Here is a 24,963-nt window from a genome sequence, read left to right as displayed (position 1 = left end):
AGAGCTGTCGGGCTGGGAGTCTGTGGTGAATTTCAGAACTGAGATTGATCGACTTCTGTATTGTGCGAGGTTTTTAAGGGTAAATGGCGTTGGGATACGGATCGTCTGTGACCTCGTTGAATGGCAGAACAAGCTCTCGAGGGGCCGAATGGCCTCCTACTGTTAGCCATGTTACTGAAGCAAAGGCTTGCCTGCCCCAGCCGAGGGAGATCTATTCCCCACCGGTCTGTGATGTTATTCAGTGAACTGTGAACGCCTAGCATGTAGGAGCTGACAACTCAGAGAAAGTGGAAATGTTTCCTCTTATTTAAAGAAAAATCGACTCGAAAGGTGGCTGTCAGCCCCGAGAGAGATTATATTTCTGCAATTGCTTTTTTTTTTTGTGCCAATCACTAAAATCTGCCTCAGCAACAACTTGCATTTATACGGAGTTATGACACAGCAGATGATGTGTCCACGAGGGAAACTCAATCCCACTATCACAATGGCCTTGCAATTTGTATTTTATTTCGAGATGTGTGCCCTGAATTTGGTAATAATAAGTCATAGAGGTCTACAGCACAAACAAGCACCTAACTATTCTAATCCCATTTTCCAGCTCAAGGCCCACAGCCTTGTATGCCAAGTCCACCAAGACTTTAGAGATTTTTATTTAGAAAACTAAATTAAACGTCTATTAACAAAAGAAAAGATTTCAAGCACATGCGTAGATCTACAAGTTACTACTATAATAACTTCTGAAACCCCGAATTAATCTGGCTTCCAGTCACATCCCCATTAAGGTAACAGTTTAAAAAAAAAGCTTTTGAACAGATCCAGGCAAGTCAACACAATACCCTGGACGGTAGAATTCAAAGTGGCTTTTGCCAGCTTCGGTTTCTGTAGACAGCAGGCTTGATGCGCAAATACTGGAGGCTTCTCACACTTCTATTAGACCTTACAATGCCTTCCCTGACACACAGTCTTATCCTCCTTTACACTCGTTTCTCCTTTTTAATGTAAATTCCATTGTTCCGATATGTCTTTGGAACATTACCTTTCTCATAATATAAACCTTTTCATGATGCTGATATTGTCAGTAACCTTTGGGGAAAAATAAACACACTGCTTGGCCTAGCTTATCTGGCTAGGTGTAAACATCTGACCAACTCTTTGAAATTCAAACTGCTCTGATTTATATTAAAAAAATACAAATTCCCCACACCTCACATTCTAAAACTTCAGCCATGTTTACTTATTTAACATTTCAAACCTAGATTCTTTTGATGAATCAAAGACCTCCAGACCAGCTGCCTCCAATTCAATTAAAACACGTATACACACACACACACACACACACACACACACACACACGCTGTCCACACTCCACGATTAACCTACTTTTGCAACAAATCACAACAATATTTTGAGAATTATCGTACTTTTGTGACAAGAGCTTTACCATCTTAAAATGGCCCACAGTGCTTCACGGGAGTGGAATTAGAACATAATTTGAGACCCAGACACACAAGGAACTGTTGGGATGGATGTCTAAATTCTTGGTCAAAGATGTTGGTTTTAAACACGCTCTTAAAGGAGGGGGCGAGGTTTAGGGAGGGAATTCCGCAGCTTCGGGTCCCAGGCAGCTGAAGGCACAGCCGCCAGTGGTGGAGCGATGGGAACCAGCGGATGTCCAAGAGACCGGGAATGGGAGGAGAACAGTGACCTTGGAAGGTTGTGGGGCCAGAGGTTACAGAGACAGGGAGTGTGGGGAGGGATGAGGAAAGGGGAAGGATTTGAGAACAAGGGTGAGAACTTTAAAATTGAGACCAGGAGCCAGTGTAGGTCAGCGAGCACAGAGGTGGTGGGTGAACGGGACTCGGCGTGAGACAGGACAGCAGAAGCAGAATTCCAGGCGAACTGTGGCTAACAGATGTTCGGAGAGAAAGAGAGCCTGGCCATTAATGTGCCGGGATAGTTTGGGTCCGGAGGCGACAAAGGTGTAGAAAACAGTGGCAGATTAGCTTGTGGGGAGATGGTGGAGTCACAGTAATGTCACTGGGCTAGTGATCCAGAGACCTAGGCTAACACTCTGGGGACACGGGTTCAAATCCCCCCCCCCACCCACTTGCCTGGTGGAATTTGAACCCAGTTAACAAACCTGGGATAGTCTTAGTAATGGTGACCATGAAACTGATGTGGATTGTCTTAAAACCCCATCTGGTTCACTAATGCCCCCTTTAGGGGGGGAAAATCTGCTGTCCTTACCCCGGTCTGACCTACACATGACTCCAGACCCACAGTCATGCGGTTGACTCTTAACTGCCCCTGTGAAATGTGTACAGTTCAAGGGCAGTTAGGGAGAGGCAACAAATGCTGGTTTTGCCAGCGACACCCCACAGCGACATGAGGACGTTTAGAGAGGGGGTGGAATGGGATGGAGCCGATGACTCTGAATTCACTTGAAACTGGCCTTTTTCCCTTGATTGTTTTTTATTGGCCTCTGTCTCTTCCAACATTTGCCGTGATGGACAGAGGAGGGGAGGAGTGCGTGGCTGTGGAAACATTCAGTGCTCCTGTATCACCGCTGCACGTGGAGGACCTTTCTAAGGTGGGGTAGAGAGTCTGTACATAAACTGGAAGCAGAGAGAGAGAGAGAGAGACGTGTGTTATCTGACTTGCAACCATACCATACTTTTCAGAACCTCGAGACAGCCCAAAACAATTTGCAACGACTTTATGAAGTGTAGTCACTGCTGTGATATAGGGAACCCGGCAGCCAATGTGCGCACAGCAAGATCCCACAATCAGCAACATGATAATGACCCAGATCACAGGTTTCTTAGTGATGTTGTTTGAGGGATAAATATTTCGCCATTTCACTCAGGAGAAATTCTCGCCTTTTCTTCAAACTGTTCATGGAATGTTTTACATCCAGCGGAGAGGGTGGAAAGGGCCTTGGTTTAATGTCTCAATTGAAAGACAGCACCTCTGACAGTGCAGCACTCCCTCAGTACTGACCCTCCGACAGTGCGGTGCTCCCTCAGTACTGACCCTCCGACAGTGCAGCACTCCCTCAATACTGACCCTCCGACAGTGCGGCACTCCCTCAGTACTGACCCTCCGACAGTGCGGTGCTCCCTCAGTACTGACCCTCCGACAGTGCAGCACTCCCTCAATACTGACCCTCTGACAGTGCAGCACTCCCTCAGTACTGACCCTCCGACAGTGCGGTGCTCCCTCAGTACTGACCCTCCGACAGTGCAGCACTCCCTCAATACTGACCCTCCGACAGTGCGGCACTCCCTCAATACTGACCCTCCGACAGTGCGGCACTCCCTCAATACTGACCCTCCGACAGTGCGGCACTCCCTCAGTACTGACCCTCCGACAGTGCGGCGCTCCCTCAGTACTGACCCTCCGATAGCGCGGCGCTCCCTCGGTACTGACCCTCCGATAGCGCGGCGCTCCCTCGGTACTGACCCTCCGACAGTGCGGCGCTCCCTCGGTACTGACCCTCCGACAGTGCGGCGCTCCCTCAGTACTGACCCTCTGATAGCGCGGCGCTCCCTCGGTACTGACCCTCTGACAGTGCGGCGCTCCCTCGGTACTGACCCTCCGACAGTGCGGCGCTCCCTCAGTATTGACCCTCTGACAGTGCGGCGCTCCCTCAGCACTGCCCCTCTGACAGTACAGCGCTCCTTCAGTACTGACCCTCCGACAGTGCAGCACTCCCTCAGTACTGACCCTCCGACAGTGCAGCGCTCCCTCAGTACTGACCCTCTGACAGTGCGGAGCTCCCTCAGTACTGACCCTCTGACAGTGCAGCACTGCCTCAGCACTGACCCTCCAACAGTGCAGCACTCCCTCCGTACTGACCCTCTGACAGTGCAGCACTCCCTCAGTACTGACCCTCCGACAGTGCGGCACTCCCTCAGCACTGACCCTCCGACAGTGCGGCGCTCCCTCAGCACTGACCCTCCGACAGCGCGGCTTCTCCTTTAAGACGCTCCTTAAAACCAACCCCTTTGACCGAGCCTATGGCCGCCTGTCCCTGATAAGCCCCCCTGACGTGGCTCGGGGTGAGAATTTGCCTGGTAAATGTGCCTGTGGAGTGATTTTGGGACGTTCGACTACGGTGCAAGGCCCTGGACCGATAGCAGTTACCGTGCGTTTTGAGCGCCCCCGTTTGCTGTTTATTGCTGGTGTGTTAACGTACTGGTGACTAGCTTTCGGTCTCTCTTTTCCCCCAACCCCAAACCCCCAGGCCTACCGAGGAGATGGTGAAGATGGTGATGAGTCGCCCTTGCCACACCGATGACCACTTCACCACCAGCATCCTGCGCCAGTGGTCCATGAAACATGACGACTCCCTGGCCGAGCAGATCAAAGCCCTCCTCATCAAAAACAACAGCCTCCCCCGGAAACGGCAGAGGTGAGGGGCCACCCTGACCGGGAGCCCGCCCGGCGGGGGGGTTGGGGTGTGGGGTGGGTGGTGGTGGGGTCACTGCTGCTGGGGCCGCGCTGTTCTACCTCGGCCTTTGCCCAGGGAGCGACGAGAGTGCGGACTCTGCTGCTGCGAGGACCGGTGGGGGTGGGGACAGAAACGCAAGTCTTTCTGAGTCTTACCAAGCGAAGAATTGTCACGTGCCACTGAACCTGGGGGCCCTGTCCCGGTTTGAAGAGGCTCATGAGCTTTAAATTTGCTCACGGGAGTCGCTGGCCGGGGCCCAGCTTTTATTGCCCGTCCCTAATTGCCCCCTTGAGAAGGTGGTGGGTGAGCTGCCTCCTTGAGCCGCTGCAGCCCCTGTGGTGAAGGTACACCCACCGTGCTGTTAGGGAGGGAGTTCCAGGATTTTGACCCAGCGACAGTGAAGGAACGGCCGATATGTTTCCAAGTCAGGAGGGTGAGTGGCTCGGAGGGGATCTTGCCGGTGGGGGTGTTCCCCATGTGTCTGCTACCCCTCTCCTAGGTGGTGGTGGAAGTTATGGGTACGGAAGGAGCCTTGGTGAGTTTTTACAGTGCACCTTAATGTGCACCGCTGCCTGTGTGCATCAGTGGTGGAGGAGTGGATGTGGTGACAATCAACTGAGCTGCTTTGTCCTGGATGGTGTGGAGCTTCTTGAGGGAGCTGCACTCATCCAGGCAAGCGGGGAGTATTCCATCACACTCCTGTCTTGTGCCTTGTAGATGGTGGACAAGCTTTGGGGAGTCAGGAGGTGAGTTAACTCTCCGCAGGATTCCCAGCCTCTGACCTGCTCTTGTAGCCACAGTATTTATATCCGCTGGAGTTTAGAAGCGTAAGCAGCAGCTTAATTGAAACATGTAAGATCCTGAGGGGTGTTGACAGGGGGGATGTGGAGAGGCTGTTTCCTCTCGTGGGAGAATCTAGAATTAGGGGGGTCACTGTTTAAAAATAAGGGGGTCGTCAATTTAGGGCAGAGATGAGGAGAAACCTTTTCTCTCAGAGGGTCGTGAGTCTTTGGAACTCTGCTTCCACCACCTTTTGAGAAAGAGAGACTTTGAATACTTTTAAGGCAGAGCTAGATAGATTCTTGAGAAACAAGGGGGTGAAAGGTTATCGGGGGGTAGACAGGGATGTGGGATTGAGGTTACAGTCAGATCAGTCATGATCTTATTGAATGGTGGAGCACGCTCGAGGGGCCGAGTGGACTACTCCTGCTCCTGATTTGTATGTTCGTATATGGCTGGGTCCGGTTCAGTTTCTGGTCACCGGTAACCCCCAGATCGTGATTGTATATTACAGGCAGTGATTAATATAAGCGTCAGTCCAAGACCCTGGTAGCTGCTATTCTTTCCCGGGATGAAGAATCCCATACATTAGCATCCAGACCACCCCGAGTCTCACTCATTCACATTGAATTCAGTACAGATTTATTAGCCACAGGTTTTTAGTTAAGGCACTGTTTTAAAATTAGGGGTGGCTCTTTTAGGACAGAGATGAGGATAATTTTCTTTCTCTCAGAGGGTTGTGCGACTTTGGAACTCTCCGAAGGTGGTGGAGGCGGGGTTATTGAGTATTTTTAAGGTGGAGGTAGATAGATTCTTGTTAGGCAAGGGAATCAGAGGTTATCGGGGGTAGATGGGAATGTGGAATTCAAAACACAAACAGGTCAGCCATGATCTTATCGAATAGCGGAGCAGACTCGAGGGGCCGAATGGCCTATGCCTGCTCCTATTTCGTATGTTCTTATGTCTCCTGCTTCTGGCAGCAGATGTGTTAAATTCCAGCTCCAAGCCCTTCTCTCCTTAAAGCGCACAGAAAGTAACTCAGAGAACAATGAATTGCTGATTAGATGTTAAGGCAAATCGTTCTGCATAGAGAGCAGCACAGCTCTCCCTGCTGGCTAGGTTAGGCACTGCAGCTGAGAACCGCTCCCTGTGCACAGGTAGCTGATGTCAACCCAAGTGCCTCGATCAAAACTCAATGTCCAGGGGTGATCCTGCCTTGACCACAGCATGTCCTGGGCAGTGCTAGGTGAGCTTGGTCAGAGAGGTAGGCTTTAAGCAGAGAGAGAGAAGGGGGTGTTGGGGGAAGAGGTTTAGGGAGGGAGTACCAGACAGCTGAGGACACTCACGCTGGCAGTGGAGGAGCGATGGGCATTTACACAGCCCCTTTCACGACCTCAGGACACCCCTAAGTGCTTTCCAGCCGGTGCAGTATTTTCCGAGTGCAGTCACTGATGTAATGTGGGCTGTGTTGTCATGAAACCCATTGATCTGTGGGGATTGTTCTTCTGAAAGACGCGAGTACACGTCCATAACTGTCCCAACCAAAGCACTTTGCCAAATGAGAGTCCGTGTGTCCCTTGGCCACTTTCGTTGACTAGCTGCCTTTTCCGATGAGGGAAAATATCTCTTGACCCCCCCCCACCGTCTTCAGTGAATTTAGGCAACAGACAAAGATTCTTTGATGTATCAAAGCTGCGAATGGGTCTTGATTGTTCATGATCATTATTGACAGTTAATAACGCACGACAAGGTACGCTTGGAGTTGTGGGTGGGAGAGCATGCATGGGGGACCAGAATCGGAGGGGGCGCGGTACCCACAGTGAATCGGTGCCTGCCGCTGATGCTGGGATGCCGACTGGGAAATCTCCCTGCCCCTCCTCCAGTGGTGCCATGAGAGGCCTCGAACCACTAAAGCAGGGGAATGGGGCCTTTAACTGCCGCACTCCCCTTGGCCCTACACAGGGGAGGCAACCTGGACTGTAGGCTCGAACCCACAGGCCTCTTACTCCTGAGGTGAACACATACCCCTGGCCAGGGGAAAGGGGCAGGCTTTGATTGGCTGGAGGGGGAGAGGGGAGCTGGCGAAACCGGTTGCGCGGTGAACGCCCTTTATTTTGAATCGGAAGAACCGTCCCTGATGTTGAGTCGAGAGGTGAAGAGACTCTGGTCTCTTGAGGACCGCTCAGCCTGCCTGCAGAGGGAGGCAGTGCAGCACTGCCCTCTGGTGGGTACAGCGATCCCAGCAGGCAGAGCCCCTCTGCAGTGCATGCCGACAGGATGAGCGCAGGCTGCAGCACTGTTCAGCGCTATCCACACAGGGTAAGTGCGTCACCTGCATGCGAGCAACGGACACACTCCTTTTTGTCACTTGGGGGGGTGGAGGGATTGGGGGGGGGGGTGGGTGGTGTGGAGGGGTGGGGGGGGAGAACACTCCCCAGGGTCCAGGGGCTGAGATTTACCCCTCAGCCAACATCCTGTTGTTATGCACACACCCCAAAAAAAAAAAATGGATGATCTGGCTCATTATCACCTTGGCCGGGCGTGGGATCTTGCTGTGCGCCTCTCGCCTGCCCTTGGTCTGAGGCCGTCGGGCTTTTTGGAAAGCCCTGAGGTGATGAAAGGCGCTATATCAATGCAAGTCTTTTCCAGCTGCCCCCCCCCCCCCCCGTCAGTAATTTCCAGAGTTGCGCTGATGGGAAGAGACAACCTCTGGACATCTCAAAGCGTTCAACAGCCAGTCGAGTATATTTTTATTTTTGAAGTGTAGTCACTGTTGTAACTTAGAAAACGTGGCAAAGGTTTTACGCACAGCAAGATCCCACAATCGGTAGTGTGAAGTAATCAGCAGTTAGTGTGTTTTGTGTGATGTTGGTTGATGGATAAATGTTGGCCCCAGCACACTGGGGAGATCCCACCTCCCAGCCACCAACACCCTCGGCCAGCCACTCTTCTCCCAGTCATGGCTACAGGTTCTTTAACGTTCACCCACCAGCTAACAGATAGGGCCTCGGTTTAACATCGCATCTGAGAGATGATGCCTCCAGCATTGCAACACTCCCTCAGTACAGACCCTCTGCCCGACATGGTGGCGCTCCCTCAGTACTGACCCTCCGACAGTGCGGCACTCCCTCAGTACTGACCCTCCGACAGTGCGGTGCTCCCTCAGTACTGACCCTCCGACAGTGCAGCACTCCCTCAGTACTGACCCTCCGACAGTGCGGCACTCCCTCAGTACTGACCCTCCGACAGTGCGGCACTCCCTCAGTACTGACCCTCCGACAGTGCGGTGCTTCCTCAGCACTGACTCTCCAACAGTGCGGCGCTCCCTCAGCACTGACCCTCCGACAGTGCAGCGCTCCCTCTGTACTGACCCTCCGACAGTGCGGCGCTCCCTCCGTACTGACCCTCCGACAGTGCGGTGCTCCCTCAGTACTGACCCTCTGACAGTGCGGCACTCCCTCAGCACTGACCCTCCGACAGTGCGGCGCTCCCTCAGTACTGACCCTCCGACAGTGCGGCACTCCCTAAATACTGACCCTCCGACAGTGCGGCGCTCCCTCAGTACTGACCCTCCGACTGTGCGGCGCTCCCTCAGTACTGACCCTCCGACAGTGCGGCACTCCCTCAGTGCTGACCATCCGACAGTGCAGCATTCCCTCAGTACTGACCCTCCGACAGTGCAGCACTCCCTCAGTACTGACCCTCCGACAGTGCGGTGCTTCCTCAGCACTGACTCTCCAACAGTGCGGCGCTCCCTCAGCACTGACTCTCCGACAGTGCAGCGCTCCCTCTGTACTGACCCTCCGACAGTGCGGCGCTCCCTCAGTACTGACCCTCCGACAGTGCGGTGCTCCCTCAGTACTGACCCTCTGACAGTGCGGCACTCCCTCAGCACTGACCCTCCGACAGTGCGGCACTCCCTCAGTACTGACCCTCCGACAGTGCGGCACTCCCTAAATACTGACCCTCCGACAGTGCGGCGCTCCCTCAGTACTGACCCTCCGACTGTGCGGCGCTCCCTCAGTACTGACCCTCCGACAGTGCGGCGCTCCCTCAGTACTGACCCTCCGACAGTGCGGCACTCCCTCAGCACTGACCCTCCGACAGTGCGGCGCTCCCTCAGTACTGACCCTCCGACAGTGCGGCACTCCCTAAATACTGACCCTCCGACAGTGCGGCGCTCCCTCAGTACTGACCCTCTGACAGTGCGGCACTCCCTCAGTACTGACCCTCCGACAGTGCGGCACTCCCTCAGTGCTGACCATCCGACAGTGCAGCATTCCCTCAGTACTGACCCTCCGACAGTGCAGCACTCCCTCAGTACTGACCCTCCGACAGTGCGGTGCTTCCTCAGCACTGACTCTCCAACAGTGCGGCGCTCCCTCAGCACTGACTCTCCGACAGTGCAGCGCTCCCTCTGTACTGACCCTCCGACAGTGCGGCGCTCCCTCAGTACTGACCCTCCGACAGTGCGGTGCTCCCTCAGTACTGACCCTCTGACAGTGCGGCACTCCCTCAGCACTGACCCTCCGACAGTGCGGCACTCCCTAAATACTGACCCTCCGACAGTGCGGCGCTCCCTCAGTACTGACCCTCCGACAGTGCGGCGCTCCCTCAGCACTGACCCTTCGACAGTGCGGCGCTCCCTCAGTACTGACCCTCCGACAGTGCGGCGCTCCCTCAGTACTGACCCTCCGACAGTGCGGCACTCCCTAAATACTGACCCTCCGACAGTGCGGCGCTCCCTCAGTACTGACCCTCCGACTGTGCGGCGCTCCCTCAGTACTGACCCTCCGACAGTGCGGCGCTCCCTCAGTACTGACCCTCCGACAGTGCGGCGCTCCCTCAGTACTGACCCTCCGACAGTGCGGCGCCCCCTCAGTACTGACCCTCCGACAGTGCGGCGCTCCCTCAGTACTGACCCTCCGACTGTGCGGCACTCCCTCGGCACTGACCCTGCGAACGACATTGTGGCCCTATCCCTGTGCCAGCCCTGGATCACCAGCCTTGATTTTTGCACTGAATCATTGGGGTGGGACTTGAACCTGGAGCCTCGTGTTTCAGAGGTGTGTGTGATCGCCACCAACCGAGCTCCAGCCGACAGGTCACTGAGCTCGGCCTGCCCTGAGGTGGAGGACACGGAAGGGTAAGAGTCTCGGGGGAGCAGGGTTACTCTGGATCTGGAATCGCTACCCGGTGCGGCGCTGGATAAATGCAGCTTTAATGTTTTTGTAGCCCCGTGGTTTATATGTATTTTTCTCTTCCCAGTTTGCGGAGTTCCAGCAGCAAGCTAGCACAGCTGACGCTGGAACAAATCCTGGAGCATCTGGCCAACCTGCGGATCTGCCTTCTCCCCACCAAACAGAACTGTGAGTCCCCCCACCCTCAGCGTCACATCACTAACAACCAGCGCGTGGGTTAGCAAGGGCATGAGAGACAAATTGCCAACCGAGGGGGGCGTGGTGTCATTTCCAGAGGGGACTGAGGGCTAACGGCGGACCAGTGCTAAACTTGGTCGCGCGAGTCACTGTTCTGGTCTCCGTATTTTGCAAAAGGTGCCAAGGCTCTGGAATAGATTGAGCATAAACCTTTGGAAGGGAGTTGGAAAGAAAAATTGCAGGGTTACGGGGAGGCAGAGAAAGAGGGCGAGAGAGGAGGATACCGGATTTTGAAATGTGGGTTTGGGGGAGGTTGTTTGGAACGCCCACTCACCATCCCAACTTGGAAATATATCGGCCGTTCCTTCACTGTCGCTGCGTCAAAATCCTGGAACTCCCTCCCTAACAGCACGGTGGGTGTACCTTCACCACAGGGACTGCAGCGGCGGCTCAAGGAGGCAGCTCACCCACCACCTTCTCAAGGGGCAATTAGGGATGGGCAGTAAATGCCAGCCTTGTCAGTGAAGCCCACATCCTGTAAAGGAATGAAAAAGAAAGGCCCAACTAACGCTACGGTCACCCTGAATAAACCGATGGGGAGGGAGAAGAGAGAGTGGGACGAATTGGCAAGAGCTGGCACGGACTCGATGGGCCAAGTGGCCTCCAGTGAGGTGACCCTGCGAAGGGCAAAGATATTTACAAGGATGACTCCCAGAAGCGAGAGGTTACAACTGGCAGGGAAGCTGGACAGGCTGGGACTCCTTTCCAGAAGGAGAGTGGCCTGGTCAAGGCTTTTTAAAATTGTGAACGGTTTCGACAGGGTAGATAGGGGGGGAAGACCAGAATTAGGGGCCATCGATATAAGACAGTCAGTGGGGAATTCAGGAGAAACTTCTTTACCCAGAGAACGGGGAGAATGTGGGACTCGCTCCCACGGGGAGTGGGGAGAATGTGGGACTCGCTCCCACGGGGAGTGGGGAGAATGTGGGACTCGCTCCCACGGGGAGGGGGGAGAATGTGGGACTCGCTCCCACGGGGAGTGGGGAGAATGTGGGACTCGCTCTCACGGGGAGTGGGGAGAATGTGGGACTCGCTCCCACGGGGAGTGGGGAGAATGTGGGACTCGCTCCCGCGGGGAGGGGGGAGAATGTGGGACTCGCTCCCACGGGGAGTGGGGAGAATGTGGGACTCGCTCCCGCGGGGAGTGGGGAGAATGTGGGACTCGCTCCCGTGGGGAGAATGTGGGACTCGCTCCCGCGGGGAGTGGGGAGAATGTGGGACTCGCTCCCACGGGGAGTGGGGAGAATGTGGGACTCGCTCCCGTGGGGAGAATGTGGGACTCGCTCCCACGGGGAGTGGGGAGAATGTGGGACTCGCTCCCACGGGGAGTGGGGAGAATGTGGGACTCGCTCCCACTGGGAGTGGGGAGAATGTGGGACTCGCCCCCACGGGGAGTGGGGAGAATGTGGGACTCGCCCCCGCGGGGAGTGGGGAGAATGTGGGACTCGCTCCCACGGGGAGTGGGGAGAATGTGGGACTCGCTCCCACGGGGAGTGGGGAGAATGTGGGACTCGCTCCCACGGGGAGTGGGGAGAATGTGGGACTCGGTCCCACGGGGAGTGGGGAGAATGTGGGACTCGCTCCCACGGGGAGTGGGGAGAATGTGGGACTCGCTCCCACGGGGAGTGGGGAGAATGTGGGACTCGGTCCCACGGGGAGTGGGGAGAATGTGGGACTCGCTCCCGCGGGGAGTGGGGAGAATGTGGGACTCGCTCCCGCGGGGAGTGGGGAGAATGTGGGACTCGGTCCCACGGGGAGTGGGGAGAATGTGGGACTCGCTCCCACGGGGAGTGGGGAGAATGTGGGACTCGCTCCCACGGGGAGTGGGGAGAATGTGGGACTCGCTCTCACAGGGAGTGGGGAGAATGGGGGACTCGCTCCCACGGGGAGTGGGGAGAATGTGGGACTCGCTCTCACAGGGAGTGGGGAGAATGTGGGACTCGCTCCCACAGGGAGTGGGGAGAATGTGGGACTCGCTCCCACGGGGAGTGGGGAGAATGTGGGACTCGCTCCCACAGGGAGTGGGGAGAATGTGGGACTCGCTCCCATAGAGAGTGGGGAGAATGTGGGACTCGCTCTCACAGGGAATGGTCGAGGTGAATTGCAGAGATGCATTGAAGGGAGGTAGCTGGATGAACAGACAAGGGAGAAAGGAACAGTAGGAGATGCTGATGGGGTGGAGATGAAGAGAGGGTGGGAGGAGGCTCGTGCGGAGCAGAAACACCACGGAGCAGAGGGGCCGAATGGCCTGTCACTGTGATAGTAATTCTTTAGGTAGTTTTTCGGGGGTTTGGTGGGGAGCGGCTAGTTTGAGATTTATCAATCGTTTTAATTATCATTTATTCCACCTTGAATTCTTCAGGCTTGACCTGATGAGAACTGAGATCGGGAGGGGGCAAGTAGAGGGGCAAGAGCAGTGTGCATGTGTCCAGACAGGACCCCTCATTACCTGTGCAGCTATATTGACTTTGACCATTTTTTGTGTCTCTCTCTATCGTTCTCTATCTCTGTTTCTTTATCTCTCTCTATCTCTCTTTTTCGTTCTCTATCTCTCTCATTCTCTATCTGTCTCTGTTTCTCTTTCTCTCTCTCTCTGTTTCTCTATCTCTCTCTCTATCTTTCTCTCTCGTTTTCTATCTCTCTCTGTCTGTCTCTGTTTCTCTTTCTCTCTCTCTCTGTTTCTCTATCTCTGTTCCTTTCTCTCTCGTTCTCTATCTCTCTGTTTCTCTCTCTCACGTTCTCTGTCTCTCTCTTTCTCTAATGTCCTCTCTCTCTGTCCCTCTCTCTCTGTCTGTCTCTCTCCCTCTTTCCCCCACCCCTCTTTCTCTTTCTCTCGCTCTCTCTCTCTCTCTCCATCTCTCTCTGTCTCTCTCCCTCTCTCCCCCACCCCTCTCTCTCTCTCTCCCTCTGTGTTTCTCTATCTTATCTCTGTCCCTCTCTCTCTCTGTATCTCCATCTCTCTCTCTGTCTGTCCCTCTCCCTCTCTCTCTCTCTCTCTCTCTCTGTGTTTCTCTATCTTATCTCTCTGTTCCTCCCCAAACTTCTTGCTGGCAGTTTTCACCCAGACGCCGATCCTCCAGGCACTTCAACACGTACAGGCAAGCTGCGACGAGGCACACAAGATGAAGTGAGTTCCGGGGTTGATGGGGTGGGTCTCTCTGAGCACTGTGGTCGCACTGCCTGAACCTGTCCACCAGAGGGGGGTGTTTGACCGCAATGTTCAGGCTTGGGTAGCTGGGGACTGTCTGCAGCTGGGCCTTAATTGCAGAGCTCGGTGATACCCCACGGCTGGCCTCATTTACCCCCAGCGGGTGCGGCACAGGGGAATCTTCGTGCGACGGCCAAACAAGACGAGGCCGGGCAGCCCCTGGAGCCTGATTGCTGGAGGCTGACCCTGTGTCTGAAACTCCATCCGCCTGCCTTGGTTCCGTAACCTTTGGCCCCCTAACCCATTGGGAGACTTGGAGTTGACCCTCGGCCCCAGTCAGCGTTTGGCGGGGCGGGCGGAATGTTCCGGATTCCCGTTTCCCATCGCGCTCCCTGACGTCACTGTCTGAATGGCCTGGCTCCCATTTTGAAAGCTCCGCACCCCCCCCCCACTTTCTTCCTGGATTCCACCCCCCCCCCCCCCCACCCTTTTTCGTTCCCCCTTCCCCCCCTCCCATTCCCCCTCCACCCCCCCCCCCTCCTGTTCTCCCCCCCCCCCCCCCAAACCATTCCCCCTTCACCCCCCCCTCCCGTCTCTCCCCCCCCACCATTCCCCCTCCACCAGCACCAATAGTTTCTCCTCAACCTGCCTATCAAATCCCTTCGCCAGCCCCAAACACCTCGAGGTCACCCCTCAGTGCTCTACACTCGGGGTGGGGAGGATACAAGTCCAGCCTGTGCGATCTGCACCCCCCCCCTCCTCATTAAACCTCTTAACCCCCCCCCACCAACCCGGTACCATTCTGGTGAATATGTCCTGCGCCCGCCCCACAGCTCACGTCACCCCCCCTGAGGTGCATTGGCCAGAATCTGAATGCAGTAACCCCAGACGGGGCCTCGCTAGGGGCTCTGAGAGACTTGCTCTAGCTTTCCAGCCCTCCGCCCCACCCTGACACACCCTTTACTGTCCCGTTAGCTTGTACTTTCCGAGATTCCTCTCTCTCTCTGTAGCCCTGGCGCAGTGTGAATGGGGAAAAGAGTTGTTGTTGTGGGTGGAGGGGTTTCTCTGAATGCGGGTGGGAGTGTTCCCAGCCGAGACACTGGTCAAAGCTGGAGGCTGGCATCGCGTCTAGACAGCCAAGCAGCAGGCGAGCTCCAGCCTCAGTGACCGACTGTGCCGGCGCTGAGTTCAAGGGTCATCCCAGTTGCCCAGGCAACGGGGCATCAGCTGACGTTCCTCCCTGTCCTGCCTTTCAACTCTTAAATGTTCTTTCTGTGAAAAAAATCTGGCCATCAGTTAGTTGCGGGCCTGGCGCAGGTCTGTGTGTGTGTGTGTGTGTGTATGTGTGTGTGTGTATTTGTGTGTCTGTGTGGGTGTCTGTGTGGGTGTCTGTGTGGGTGTGTGTCTGTGTGTCTCTCTGTGTGTGTCCCTCTGTGTGTGTGTCTGTGTGTGTGTGTTGTGTCTATGTGTATCTGTGTGTTTGTGTCTGTGTTTCTGTGTCTGTCTGTATGTGTGTGTCTGTTTGTGTGTATCTGTTTGTGTGTGTCTGTGTGTGTGTGACTGTGTCTGTGTGTGTGACTGTGTCTGTGTGTGTGTGACTGTGTCTGTGTGTGTGTGTGTGTGTCTGTGTGTGTGTCTGTGTGTGTGACTGTGTCTGTGTGTGACTGTGTCTGTGTGTGACTGTGTCTGTGTGTGACTGTGTGTGTCTGTGTCTGTGTGTTTGTGTCTGTGTCTCTGTGCCTGTCTGTGTGTGTCTGTTTGTGTTTATCTGTTTGTGTGTGTCTGTGTGACTGTGACTGTGTGTGTCTGTGTGTATGTCTGTGTCTGTGTGTGTGACTGTTCCTGTGTGTGTGTGTCTGTGACTGTGTCTGTGTGTGTCTGTGTGTGTGTGTGACTGTGTCTGTGTGTGTCTGTGTGTGTGACTGTGATTGTGTCTGTGTGTGTGTGACTGTGTCTGTGTGTGTCTGTGATTGTGTCTGTGTGTGTGCTTCTGTGGGGGTGTGTGTGCGTGTCTGTGTGCACATATGTGTCCATATACGTCAGCTGGTACCTAACCCTCCTACCCCCACACCACCCCAACCCTGCAGTATAACTGAATAGATTATTGTCCACTGAAACAAAGCAGTGTGTTCCTCCCCAGATCAAGTGATTGTTCTGTGTTCTCAGAACCAGAATGATTGTTTATACAGCGCCTTTCACTGTTTCAGGTCAGCCCAGAGGCAGTGGGCAGCCTGTGCAGTGTTTGATTGAGGAACAATGTTGTAATGTAGAAAACCCAGCAGCTGCTTTGCGTGCAGCAAGATCCCACAAAAGGCAAAGTAATGGTGACTCAGATCATCAGTTTATATTGAACTTCGAGTGATAAATGTTGGCATCTGGAGACTGGGGAAAAGCTGTCCCCACCCTCTTCAACATACAGGCTGTGGAATTCTTTACACCATCACAAGTGGTCAAACTGGGGCCTCTGTTTGATGCCTAACCTGGAAGATGGCACCTCTGACAGTGCGGCACTCCCTCAGTACTGACCCTCCGACAGTGCGGCACTCCCTCAGTACTGACCCTCCGACAGTGCGGCACTCCCTCAGTACTGACCCTCCGACAGCGCGGCACTCCCTCAGTACTGACCCTCCGACAGTGCAGCGCTCCCTCAGTACTGACCCTCCGACAGTGCGGCTCTCCCTCAGTACTGACCCTCCGACAGTGCGGCACTCCCTCAGTACTGACCCTCCGACAGTGCGGCTCTCCCTCAGTACTGACCCTCCGACAGTGCAGCGCTCCCTCAGTACTGACCCTCCGACAGTGCGGCACTCCCTCAGTACTGACCCTCCGACAGTGCGGCACTCCCTCAGTACTGACCTTCCGACAGTGCGGCACTCCCTCAGTACTGACCCTCCGACAGTGTGGCGCTCCCTCAGCACTGACCCTCCGACAGTGCGGCGCTCCCTCAGCACTGACCCTCCGACAGTGCGGCACTCCCTCAGTACTGACCCTACGACAATGCGGCGCTCCCTCAGCACTGACCCTCCGACAGTGCGGCACTCTCTCAATACTGACCCTCCGACAGTGCAGCACTCCCTCAATACTGACCCTCCGACAGTGCGGCACTCCCTCAATACTGACCCTCCGACAGTGCGGCGCTACCTCAGTACTGACCCTCCGACAGTGCAGCACTCCCTCAGCACTGACCCTCCGACAGTGCGGCGCTACCTCAGTACTGACCCTCCGACAGTGCAGCACTCCCTCAGCACTGACCCTCCGACAGTGCGGCGCTCCCTCAGCACTGAGCCTCTGACAGTGCGGCGCTCCCTCAGCACTGAGCCTCTGACAGTGCGGCACTCCCTCAGCACTGAGCCTCCGACAGTGCGGCACTCCCTCAGCACTGACCCTCCGACAGTGCGGCGCTCCCTCAGCACTGACCCTCCGACAGTGCAGCACTCCCTCAGTACTGACCCTCTGACAGTGCAGCACTCCCTCAGTACTGACCCTCTGACAGTGCAGCACTCCCTCAGTACTGACCCTCCGACAGTGCGGCACTCCCTCAGTACTGACCCTCCGACAATGCGGCACTCCCTCAGTACTGACCCTCCGACAGTGCGGCACTCCCTCAGTACTGACCCTCCAACAGTGCGGCGCTCCCTCAGTACTGACCCTCTGACAGTGCGGCACTCCCTCAGCACTGAGCCTCCGACAGTGCGGCGCTCCCTCAGCACTGACCCTCCGACAGTGCAGCACTCCCTCAGTACTGACCCTCTGACAATGCGGCACTCCCTCAGTACTGACCCTCCGACAGTGAGGCCCTCCCTCAGTACTGACCCTCTGACAGTGCGGCGCTCCCTCAGTACTGACCCTCCGACAGTGCAGCGCTCCCTCAGTACTGTCCCTCTCACAGTGCAGCGCTCCCTCAGTGCTGACCCTCCGACAGTGCGGCGCTCCCTCAGTACTGACCCTCCGACAGTGCGGCACTCCCTCAGTACTGACCCTCTGACAGTGCAGCGCTCCCTCAGTACTGACCCTTTGACAGTGCGGCGCTCCCTCAGTACTGACCCTCCGACAGTGCAGCGCTCCCTCAGTACTGACCCTCTCACAGTGCAGCGCTCCCTCAGTGCTGACCCTCCGACAGTGCGGCGCTCCCTCAGTACTGACCCTCCGACAGTGCGGCACTCCCTCAGTACTGACCCTCCGACAGTGCGGCACTCCCTCAGTACTGACCCTCCGACAGTGCGGCGCTCCCTCAGTACTGACCCTCCGACAGTGCGGCACTCCCTCAGTACTGACCCTCCGACAGTGCGGCGCTCCCTCAGTACTGACCCTCCGACAGTGCGGCACTCCCTCAGTACTGACCCTCCGACAGTGCGGCACTCCCTCAGTACTGACCCTCCGACAGTGCGGCACTCCCTCAGTACTGACCCTCCGACAGTGCGGCACTCCCTCAGTACTGACCCTCCCACTGGCACCCAGGATGTTGATGACGATTTTGCACTGAAGCCTCTGGAGGTGGGACAGGAACAGAAAAAACTTTTTCACCCAGAGGGTGGTGGGCGTCTGGAATTCACAGCCTAAGTCGGTGGTTGAGGCTGAAATGCTCAACTCATTTAAAAGGCACCTGGATCTGCATCTGAACCTGTGAGGCTACAGACCAGGGGCTGGAAAGTGGGATTAAAGTGAGCAGCTAGTTTATTTTTTCTCTGTTTTTGGGCTGGTGCAGACATGATGGGCTGAGTGGCCTCTTTCTGCGCCATAACTCTTCTGTGTTCTGTGGTAAAGGCTGGAAAGCAGTAAGCAGTGGGGTTGTGCCGACTGCACTCAGTCACTGAGCTGTACAGGAGCTCCCCCAGTTGGGGGAGGGTGGGCTGTGTGTGTCCTGGGGGGATGGGGGGAGGGGAGGGGCATGTGTGTCCCGAGGGGGTGGTGTCCCGGGGAGGGGGGGGGGCGTGTCCCTGGGCTGAAGGGGCGTGTCCCAGGGGGTGTGTCCCTGGGCTGAAGGGGCGTGTCCCGGCGGGGGTGTGTCCCTGGGCTGAATGGGTGTGTCCTGGGGGTGTCGCGGGGTGAGGGAGCGTGTCCCAGGGGGTGTTCCCGGGTGTGAGGGGACGTGTCCCGGGGGTGTGTCCCTGTGCTGAATGGGTGTGTCCTGGGGGTATGTCCCAGGGGGTGTGTCCCTGTGCTGTAGGGGCGTCCCAGGGGGTCTGTCCCGGGGGTGAGGGGGTGTGTCCCTGGTATGAAAGGGGCGTGTACCAGGGGTGTGTCCCTGGGCTGAATGGGCGTGTCCTGGGGGTGTGTCCCTGGGCTGAAGGGGCGTGTCCTGGGGGTGTGTCCCTGGGCTGAAGGGGTGTGTCCTGGGGGTGTGTCCCTGGGCTGAAGGGGCGTGTCCTGGGGGTGTGTCCCTGGGCTGAAGGGGCGTGTCCTGGGGGTGTGTCCCTGGGCTGAAGGGGCGTGTCCTGGGGGTGTGTCCCTGGGCTGAAGGGGTGTGTCCTGGGGGTGTGTCCCTGGGCTGAAGGGGTGTGTCCTGTGGGTGTGTCCCTGGGCTGAAGGGGTGTGTCCCGGGGTGAGGGGGGCGTGTCCTGGGGGTGTGTCCCGGGTGAGGGGGCATGTCCTGGGGTGAGGGGACGTGTCCCTGGGCTGAAGGGGTGTGTCCTGGGGGTGTGTCCCTGGGCTGAAGGGGTGTGTCCCGGGGTGAGGGGGGCGTGTCCTGGGGGTGTGTCCCGGGTGAGGGGGCATGTCCTGGGGTGAGGGGACGTGTCCCTGGGCTGAAGGGGTGTGTCCCTGGGTTGAAGGGGCGTGTCCCGGGGTGAGGGGGTGTGTCCCTGGGCTGAAGGGGTGTGTCCTGGGAGTGTGTCCCTGGGCTGAAGGGGTGTGTCCCTGGGTTGAAGGGGTGTGTCCCTGGGTTGAAGGGGCGTGTCCCAGGGTGTGGGGGTGTGTCCTGGGTGTGGGGGTGTGTCCTGGGTGTGGGGGCGTGTCCCTGGGCTGAAGGGGCGTGTCCCGGGGGTGTGTCCCTGCGGTGCGGACACCATGTGATGATCCTCTGCACCCCTTCACTCCGCAGGTTCAGTGACCTCTTCGCTCTGGCCGACGATTACGAAGATTCCTCGAAGCCGTCCCGGAGTCGGCGCAAAACGGCCGCCTCCAGCCCCCGGAGCCGGAAGAACGCCTCACAGCCCATCGGGAACGACGAGGACTCCTCATCCAGCAGCGGATCGGTGAGTCCCCGCCCCCTGCCCCCTGCCCCCTGCCCCCTGCCCCGCCCTCTGACCCTCCCCCACCCTACCCCCCCAATTCCACACCCCCTCCATAACTAGCGGATCAGTAAGTAACCCACCCCCCCCCCCCCCTCCACATAACTAGCTGGGGAGCCAAGCCGAGCAAAGCCAGGGGGACAGCCGTGCGCAGAGACACTGAATTCACAACACACCAACAGACCATTCGGCCCCTCTGCTCCGTGCTCCACATAAAACTCGTCCCACCCCCTGTTCATCTTCGGACTGCCTCCCCCTCCCCCTCCCCCTCCCCCTCCCCCTCCCCTTCCCATATCGCCAGATCCTTCTAACCCTTCCTCTCTCGTGTTAATCCAGCTTCCCCCCTCAAATACATCTCTGTGATTTATCTCAACCGCTCCCTGTGGTGACGGGTTCCACCTCCTCCCCATTTCCTCCTTCTCTGTCCTGGTGGTTGTCCTGTATCCACCTGCCCTGGGGAAGGATGAGGGTGTAACAGACTGCGCAGCTTCGAAGCAGATCATCACAGGAAAGATAAGAGTTAGGAGCAGGAGTGAGCGATGTGGTCCCCTTCAGCCTGTTCAGTAAGGCCGGGACTGGTCTGATTGTGGCCTTGACTCCGCTTTACTGTCCACCCCTCATAACCCTCGACCCCTCTTTACTGTCCACCCCTCATAACCCTCGACCCCTTTTTACTGTCCACTCCCATAACCCTTGACCCCGCTTTACTGTCCACCCCTCATAACCCTCGACCCCTCTTTACTGTCCACCCCTCATAACCCTCGACCCCGCTTTACTGTCCACCCCTCATAACCCTCGACCCCTCTTTACTGCCCACCCCTCATAACCCTCGACCCCTCTTTACTGCCCACCCCTCATAACCCTCGACCCCTCTTTACTGTCCACCCCTCATAACCCTCGACCCCGCTTTACTGTCCACCCCTTATAACCCTCGACCCCGCTTTACTGTCCTCCCCTCATAACCCTCGACCCCGCTTTACTGTCCACCCCTCATAACTCTCGACCCCTCTTTACTGTCCACCCCCATAACCCTTGACCCCGCTTTACTGTCCACCCCTCATAACCCTCGACCCCTCTTTACTGTCCACCCCTCATAACCCTCGACCCCGCTTTACTGTCCACCCCTCATAACCCTCGACCCCTCTTTACTGTCCACCCCTCATAACCCTCGACCCCCTTGTCGATCAGAAATCTGTGCAGCTCAGGCTTGAGCCCCGGTTGGGGCAGGGGGCAGGGGTGTGGCGGGGGGGGGTGGGGAGGAGAGAGGCTGAAGGGGCCGGCGGTGGCATCGCTGGGGCAGGGGTCAGGGGGCAAGGGGTGGGGGCTGGTTTTTGTTCCTGCGGCCGACCTGACTGTCCTGACTCTCCCTCTCTCTCTCTATCTGCGGCAGGAAGAGGAAGATGCGAAACCCAAGCCCAAGAGGAAAAGGAAAGGCTCGTCTGCGGTCGGCTCGGACAGCGACTGAGTGCGGGGGGGGTCACTGGCGAGAGACAGAGAAGCGTGCCCACGGCACCTGGCGCTGACCCCACAAGTCTACCCTCGGAATTTAGGAAGAAGAGAAAAAAAAGCAAACACCTCCCCCCCCCCCCCGCCACCCGCCACCACCACCACCCACACACCCAGACACACACCCACAGAGCCAGGAGAAAGTGACTGTTCCCGAAGCTGCACGTGTCCCGGAGACCAGGAGGGAGAGCGAGCGAGAGAGAGAGAGAGAGCACGGGCGAGCGAGTGAGCGGCCACTGTGTTAAACAGACTGTGAGCCCAGCACCATTCCGCAGAGGTTAAACTGATGTGAGAACTTCATTCAGAGTGTGCGAGAGAGAGAGAGAGAGGGAGAGGGAGAGAAGAGAAAAAAAGACAATTAATCAGGAAATGCGAACTTGCAAAAAAACAAGAAAAAAAAAAGCCTTTCTCACCGTTGCAAGAGACTGGATTCTTAAGAAGTAACGCAGAGTTTTTAAAAAGGGTTTATATTCGAAGCATCCTATTTTCTTAAAAAAAGGTTGTAAATAAATAAACTACATCTTATAATTTTGCTTTGGAGGGGGAGTGTTCTTTGTACAGTTTCCTGGAAGGGCTGTGATGTTGGAGATGTGCCCAGGCCACAGGGCCCAGCCTTGCCAGCGACCTCCCACCCCGCCCCCCCCAATCCCATGTTGTGCGGAGGGCGTGGGTCAAGGATTGGGCCCCGGGGTGAATGGGGCGGCACCGTTCCTGCTAACTGTCCCCGCTGCTTTGCCTTTGCGAACAGTCAGCGATGGAGTCCCCGGCGCTGCTGAGTCCAGGGGTGCGGGGCAAGCGGCTGGCGAGGTAACGCGGCAGGACCCCCGACTCCCGCGGAGCCCTAACCTCAAGCCGAGCTGACTGGGAGGTGCTGGGTGTGAAGGGAAGTCAGCAACTCTTCAACAGCTGCCTGAAATATTGGCTGTCGTTGTTTTTTGTTTGTATTATTCTGCTCAACAGTGTGAGGGAGCTGGATTAACATCAGTAACACAGGGCGCTGGGGGGAGAGGGGTTACTGAGTGATAGTGTGAGGGAGTTGGATTAACATCAGTAGAGATATAGTCAGTAACACAGGGCGCTGCGAGAGAGAGGTTACTGAGTGACAATGTGAGGGAGTTGGATTAACATCAGTAGAGATACAGTCAGTAACACAGGGTGCTGGGGGGAGAGGGGTTACTGAGTGACAGTGTGAGGGAATGGGATTAACATCAGTAGAGATACAGTCAGTAACACAGGGAGCTGGGGGGAGAGGGGTTACTGAGTGACAGTGTGAGGGAGCTGGATTAACACCAGTAGATATACAGTCAGTAACACGGTGCTGGGGGGAGAGGGGTTACTGAGTGACAATGTGAGGGAATGGGTTTAACATCAGTAGAGATAGTCAGTAGCACAGGGTGCTGGGGGGAGAGGGGTTATTGAGTGACAGTGTGACAGTGTGAGGGAGCTGGATTAACATCAGTAGAGATACAGTCAGTAACAGGGTGTTGGGGGGGAGAGGGGTTACTGAGTGACAGTGTGAGGGAGCTGGATTAACACCAGTAGAGGTACAGTCAGTAACACAGGTTGCTGGGTAGAGAGGGGTTACTGAGTGACAGTGAGAGGGTGATGGACTAACATCAGTAGAGATACAGTCAGTAACACAGGGCGCTGGGGGTGAGGGGTTACTGAGTGACAGTGTGAGGGAGCTGGATTAACATCAGTAGAGATACAGTCAGTAAAACGGCGCTGGGTAGAGGGGTTACTGAGTGACAGTGTGAGGGAGCAGGATTAACATCAGTAGAGATACAGTCAGTAACACAGGCCGCTGGCGGTAGAGGGGTTACTGAGTGACAGTGTGAGGGAGTGGGATTAACATCAGTAGAGATACAGTCAGTAACACAGGGCGCTGGGAGAGAGGGGTTACTGAGTGACAGTGTGAGGGAGATAGATTAACGTCAGTAGAGATACAGTCAGTAAAACGGCGCTGGGTAGAGGGGTTACTGAGTGACAGTGTGAGGGAGCAGGATTAACATCAGTAGAGATACAGTCAGTAACACAGGCCGCTGGCGGTAGAGGGGTTACTGAGTGACAGTGTGAGGGAGTGGGATTAACATCAGTAGAGATACAGTCAGTAACACAGGGCGCTGGGAGAGAGGGGTTACTGAGTGACAGTGTGAGGGAGATAGATTAACGTCAGTAGAGATACAGTCAGTAACAGGGTGCTGGGGGGAGAGGGGTTACTGAGTGACAGTGTGAGGGAACTGGATTAATATCAGTAGAGATGCAGTCAGTAACACAGGGCGCTGGGGGGAGAGGGGTTACTGAGTGACTGTGAGGGAACTGGATTAATATCAGTAGAGATGCAGTCAGTAACACAGGATGCTGGGGGAGAGGGGTTACTGAGTGACAGTGTGAGGGAGCTGGATTGACGTCAGTAGAGATACAGTCAGTAACACAGGGTGCTGGGGGAGAGTGGTTACTGAGTGACAGTGTGAGGGAGCTGGATTAACGTCAGTAGAGGTACAGTCAGTAACACAGGGCACTGGGGGGAGAGGGGTTACTGAGTGACAGTGTGAGGGAGCTGGATTAACGTCAGTAGAGAATACTGCTCCTTATCACTGCCCAGTGTCTCCTGTGTGGTGGTGAGTGGGAACAGCATCTGGTTTGATGGTGAAGTTCTATCACTATCCAGTATTGTGCTAACATTTCCTGTCTAGGCTTCTTTATGACAAACGACAAACAACCATTTGAATGAGAGGTGAGAAACCCCAGGGAGGATGAACACCCCAGGCGGACACCAGTCGACCACATGAAGGTAGGAAACTATTAGCGATGAGTCTGTAGTAAGGAACCAGAGAGGAAAAAGTTGCATTTCTATAGCTTCTTTCACAGCCTCGGGATGTTAAAAATGGGTATTACAACCAAAGACATACTTTGGAAATGGAGTCCCAGTTGTAGTGTAGGAAATGTGCAACCAATTTGCTCAAGGCAAGCTCCTGCAATCAGCAATGTACTAATGACCCAGTTCCTTTGTTTTCTGTGATGTTTAGACACGAGGCTGAACTCCCCCTGCTCTTCATCCAATTAGGAGCAGTGGGAGTTTCTAGATCCATCACAGAGGGCCTGGGCTTTAACTTCAAATCCAAAAAACAGCACCTCCAGCAGTGCAGCACTCTCTTGGCCCAGAGTTTTGTGCTCGGGCCTCTAGAGTGGACTCTAACCCACGATCTTCAGACCCGGGAGTGAGAGTGAAATGCCAGGAGCCATGGCTGGAGAATACAGATAGTTTTATCAGGATCAAGAGGGCCAAACTCTCTGATATCCTGTTCCTCTCCCCTCTCCCCGGATCCCAGCGAGCCCAATGGAAAACAGATGAATTACGTTTCTACCTCACGCTCTCTTCACATGTTTGTTTTCTGTGCGCTTTTG

At 55.9% G+C, this 24,963-nt stretch overlaps 1 protein-coding gene across 4 annotated transcripts in view; it reads left to right on the top strand.

Moving 5' to 3' along the window:
• Positions 1–21,629, top strand: part of ints3 (integrator complex subunit 3) — a 274,531-nt gene extending 252,902 nt beyond the window's left edge. For 3 of the 4 annotated variants that reach the window (XM_041179822.1, XM_041179821.1, XM_041179823.1), the window contains 5 exons: positions 4,247–4,414; positions 10,502–10,602; positions 13,726–13,798; positions 19,860–20,013; positions 21,440–21,629. In XM_041179822.1, the coding sequence (XP_041035756.1) occupies positions 4,247–4,414; positions 10,502–10,602; positions 13,726–13,798; positions 19,860–20,013; positions 21,440–21,514 (571 nt within the window). In that variant the 3' untranslated portion in view covers positions 21,515–21,629. Of the gene's footprint in view, positions 1–4,246; positions 4,415–10,501; positions 10,603–13,725; positions 13,799–19,859; positions 20,014–21,439 lie in introns of those variants that run through there. The other variant, XM_041179824.1, reaches the window with a different exon arrangement.
• Positions 21,630–24,963: the final 3,334 nt, after the last annotated feature.

This window comes from Carcharodon carcharias, chromosome 36, assembly GCF_017639515.1.
Source record: "Carcharodon carcharias isolate sCarCar2 chromosome 36, sCarCar2.pri, whole genome shotgun sequence".
Lineage (NCBI taxonomy): Eukaryota > Metazoa > Chordata > Chondrichthyes > Lamniformes > Lamnidae > Carcharodon > Carcharodon carcharias.
Note: the sequence above shows the minus strand (reverse complement) of the source record. Positions and strands in the feature narration are given on the sequence as shown.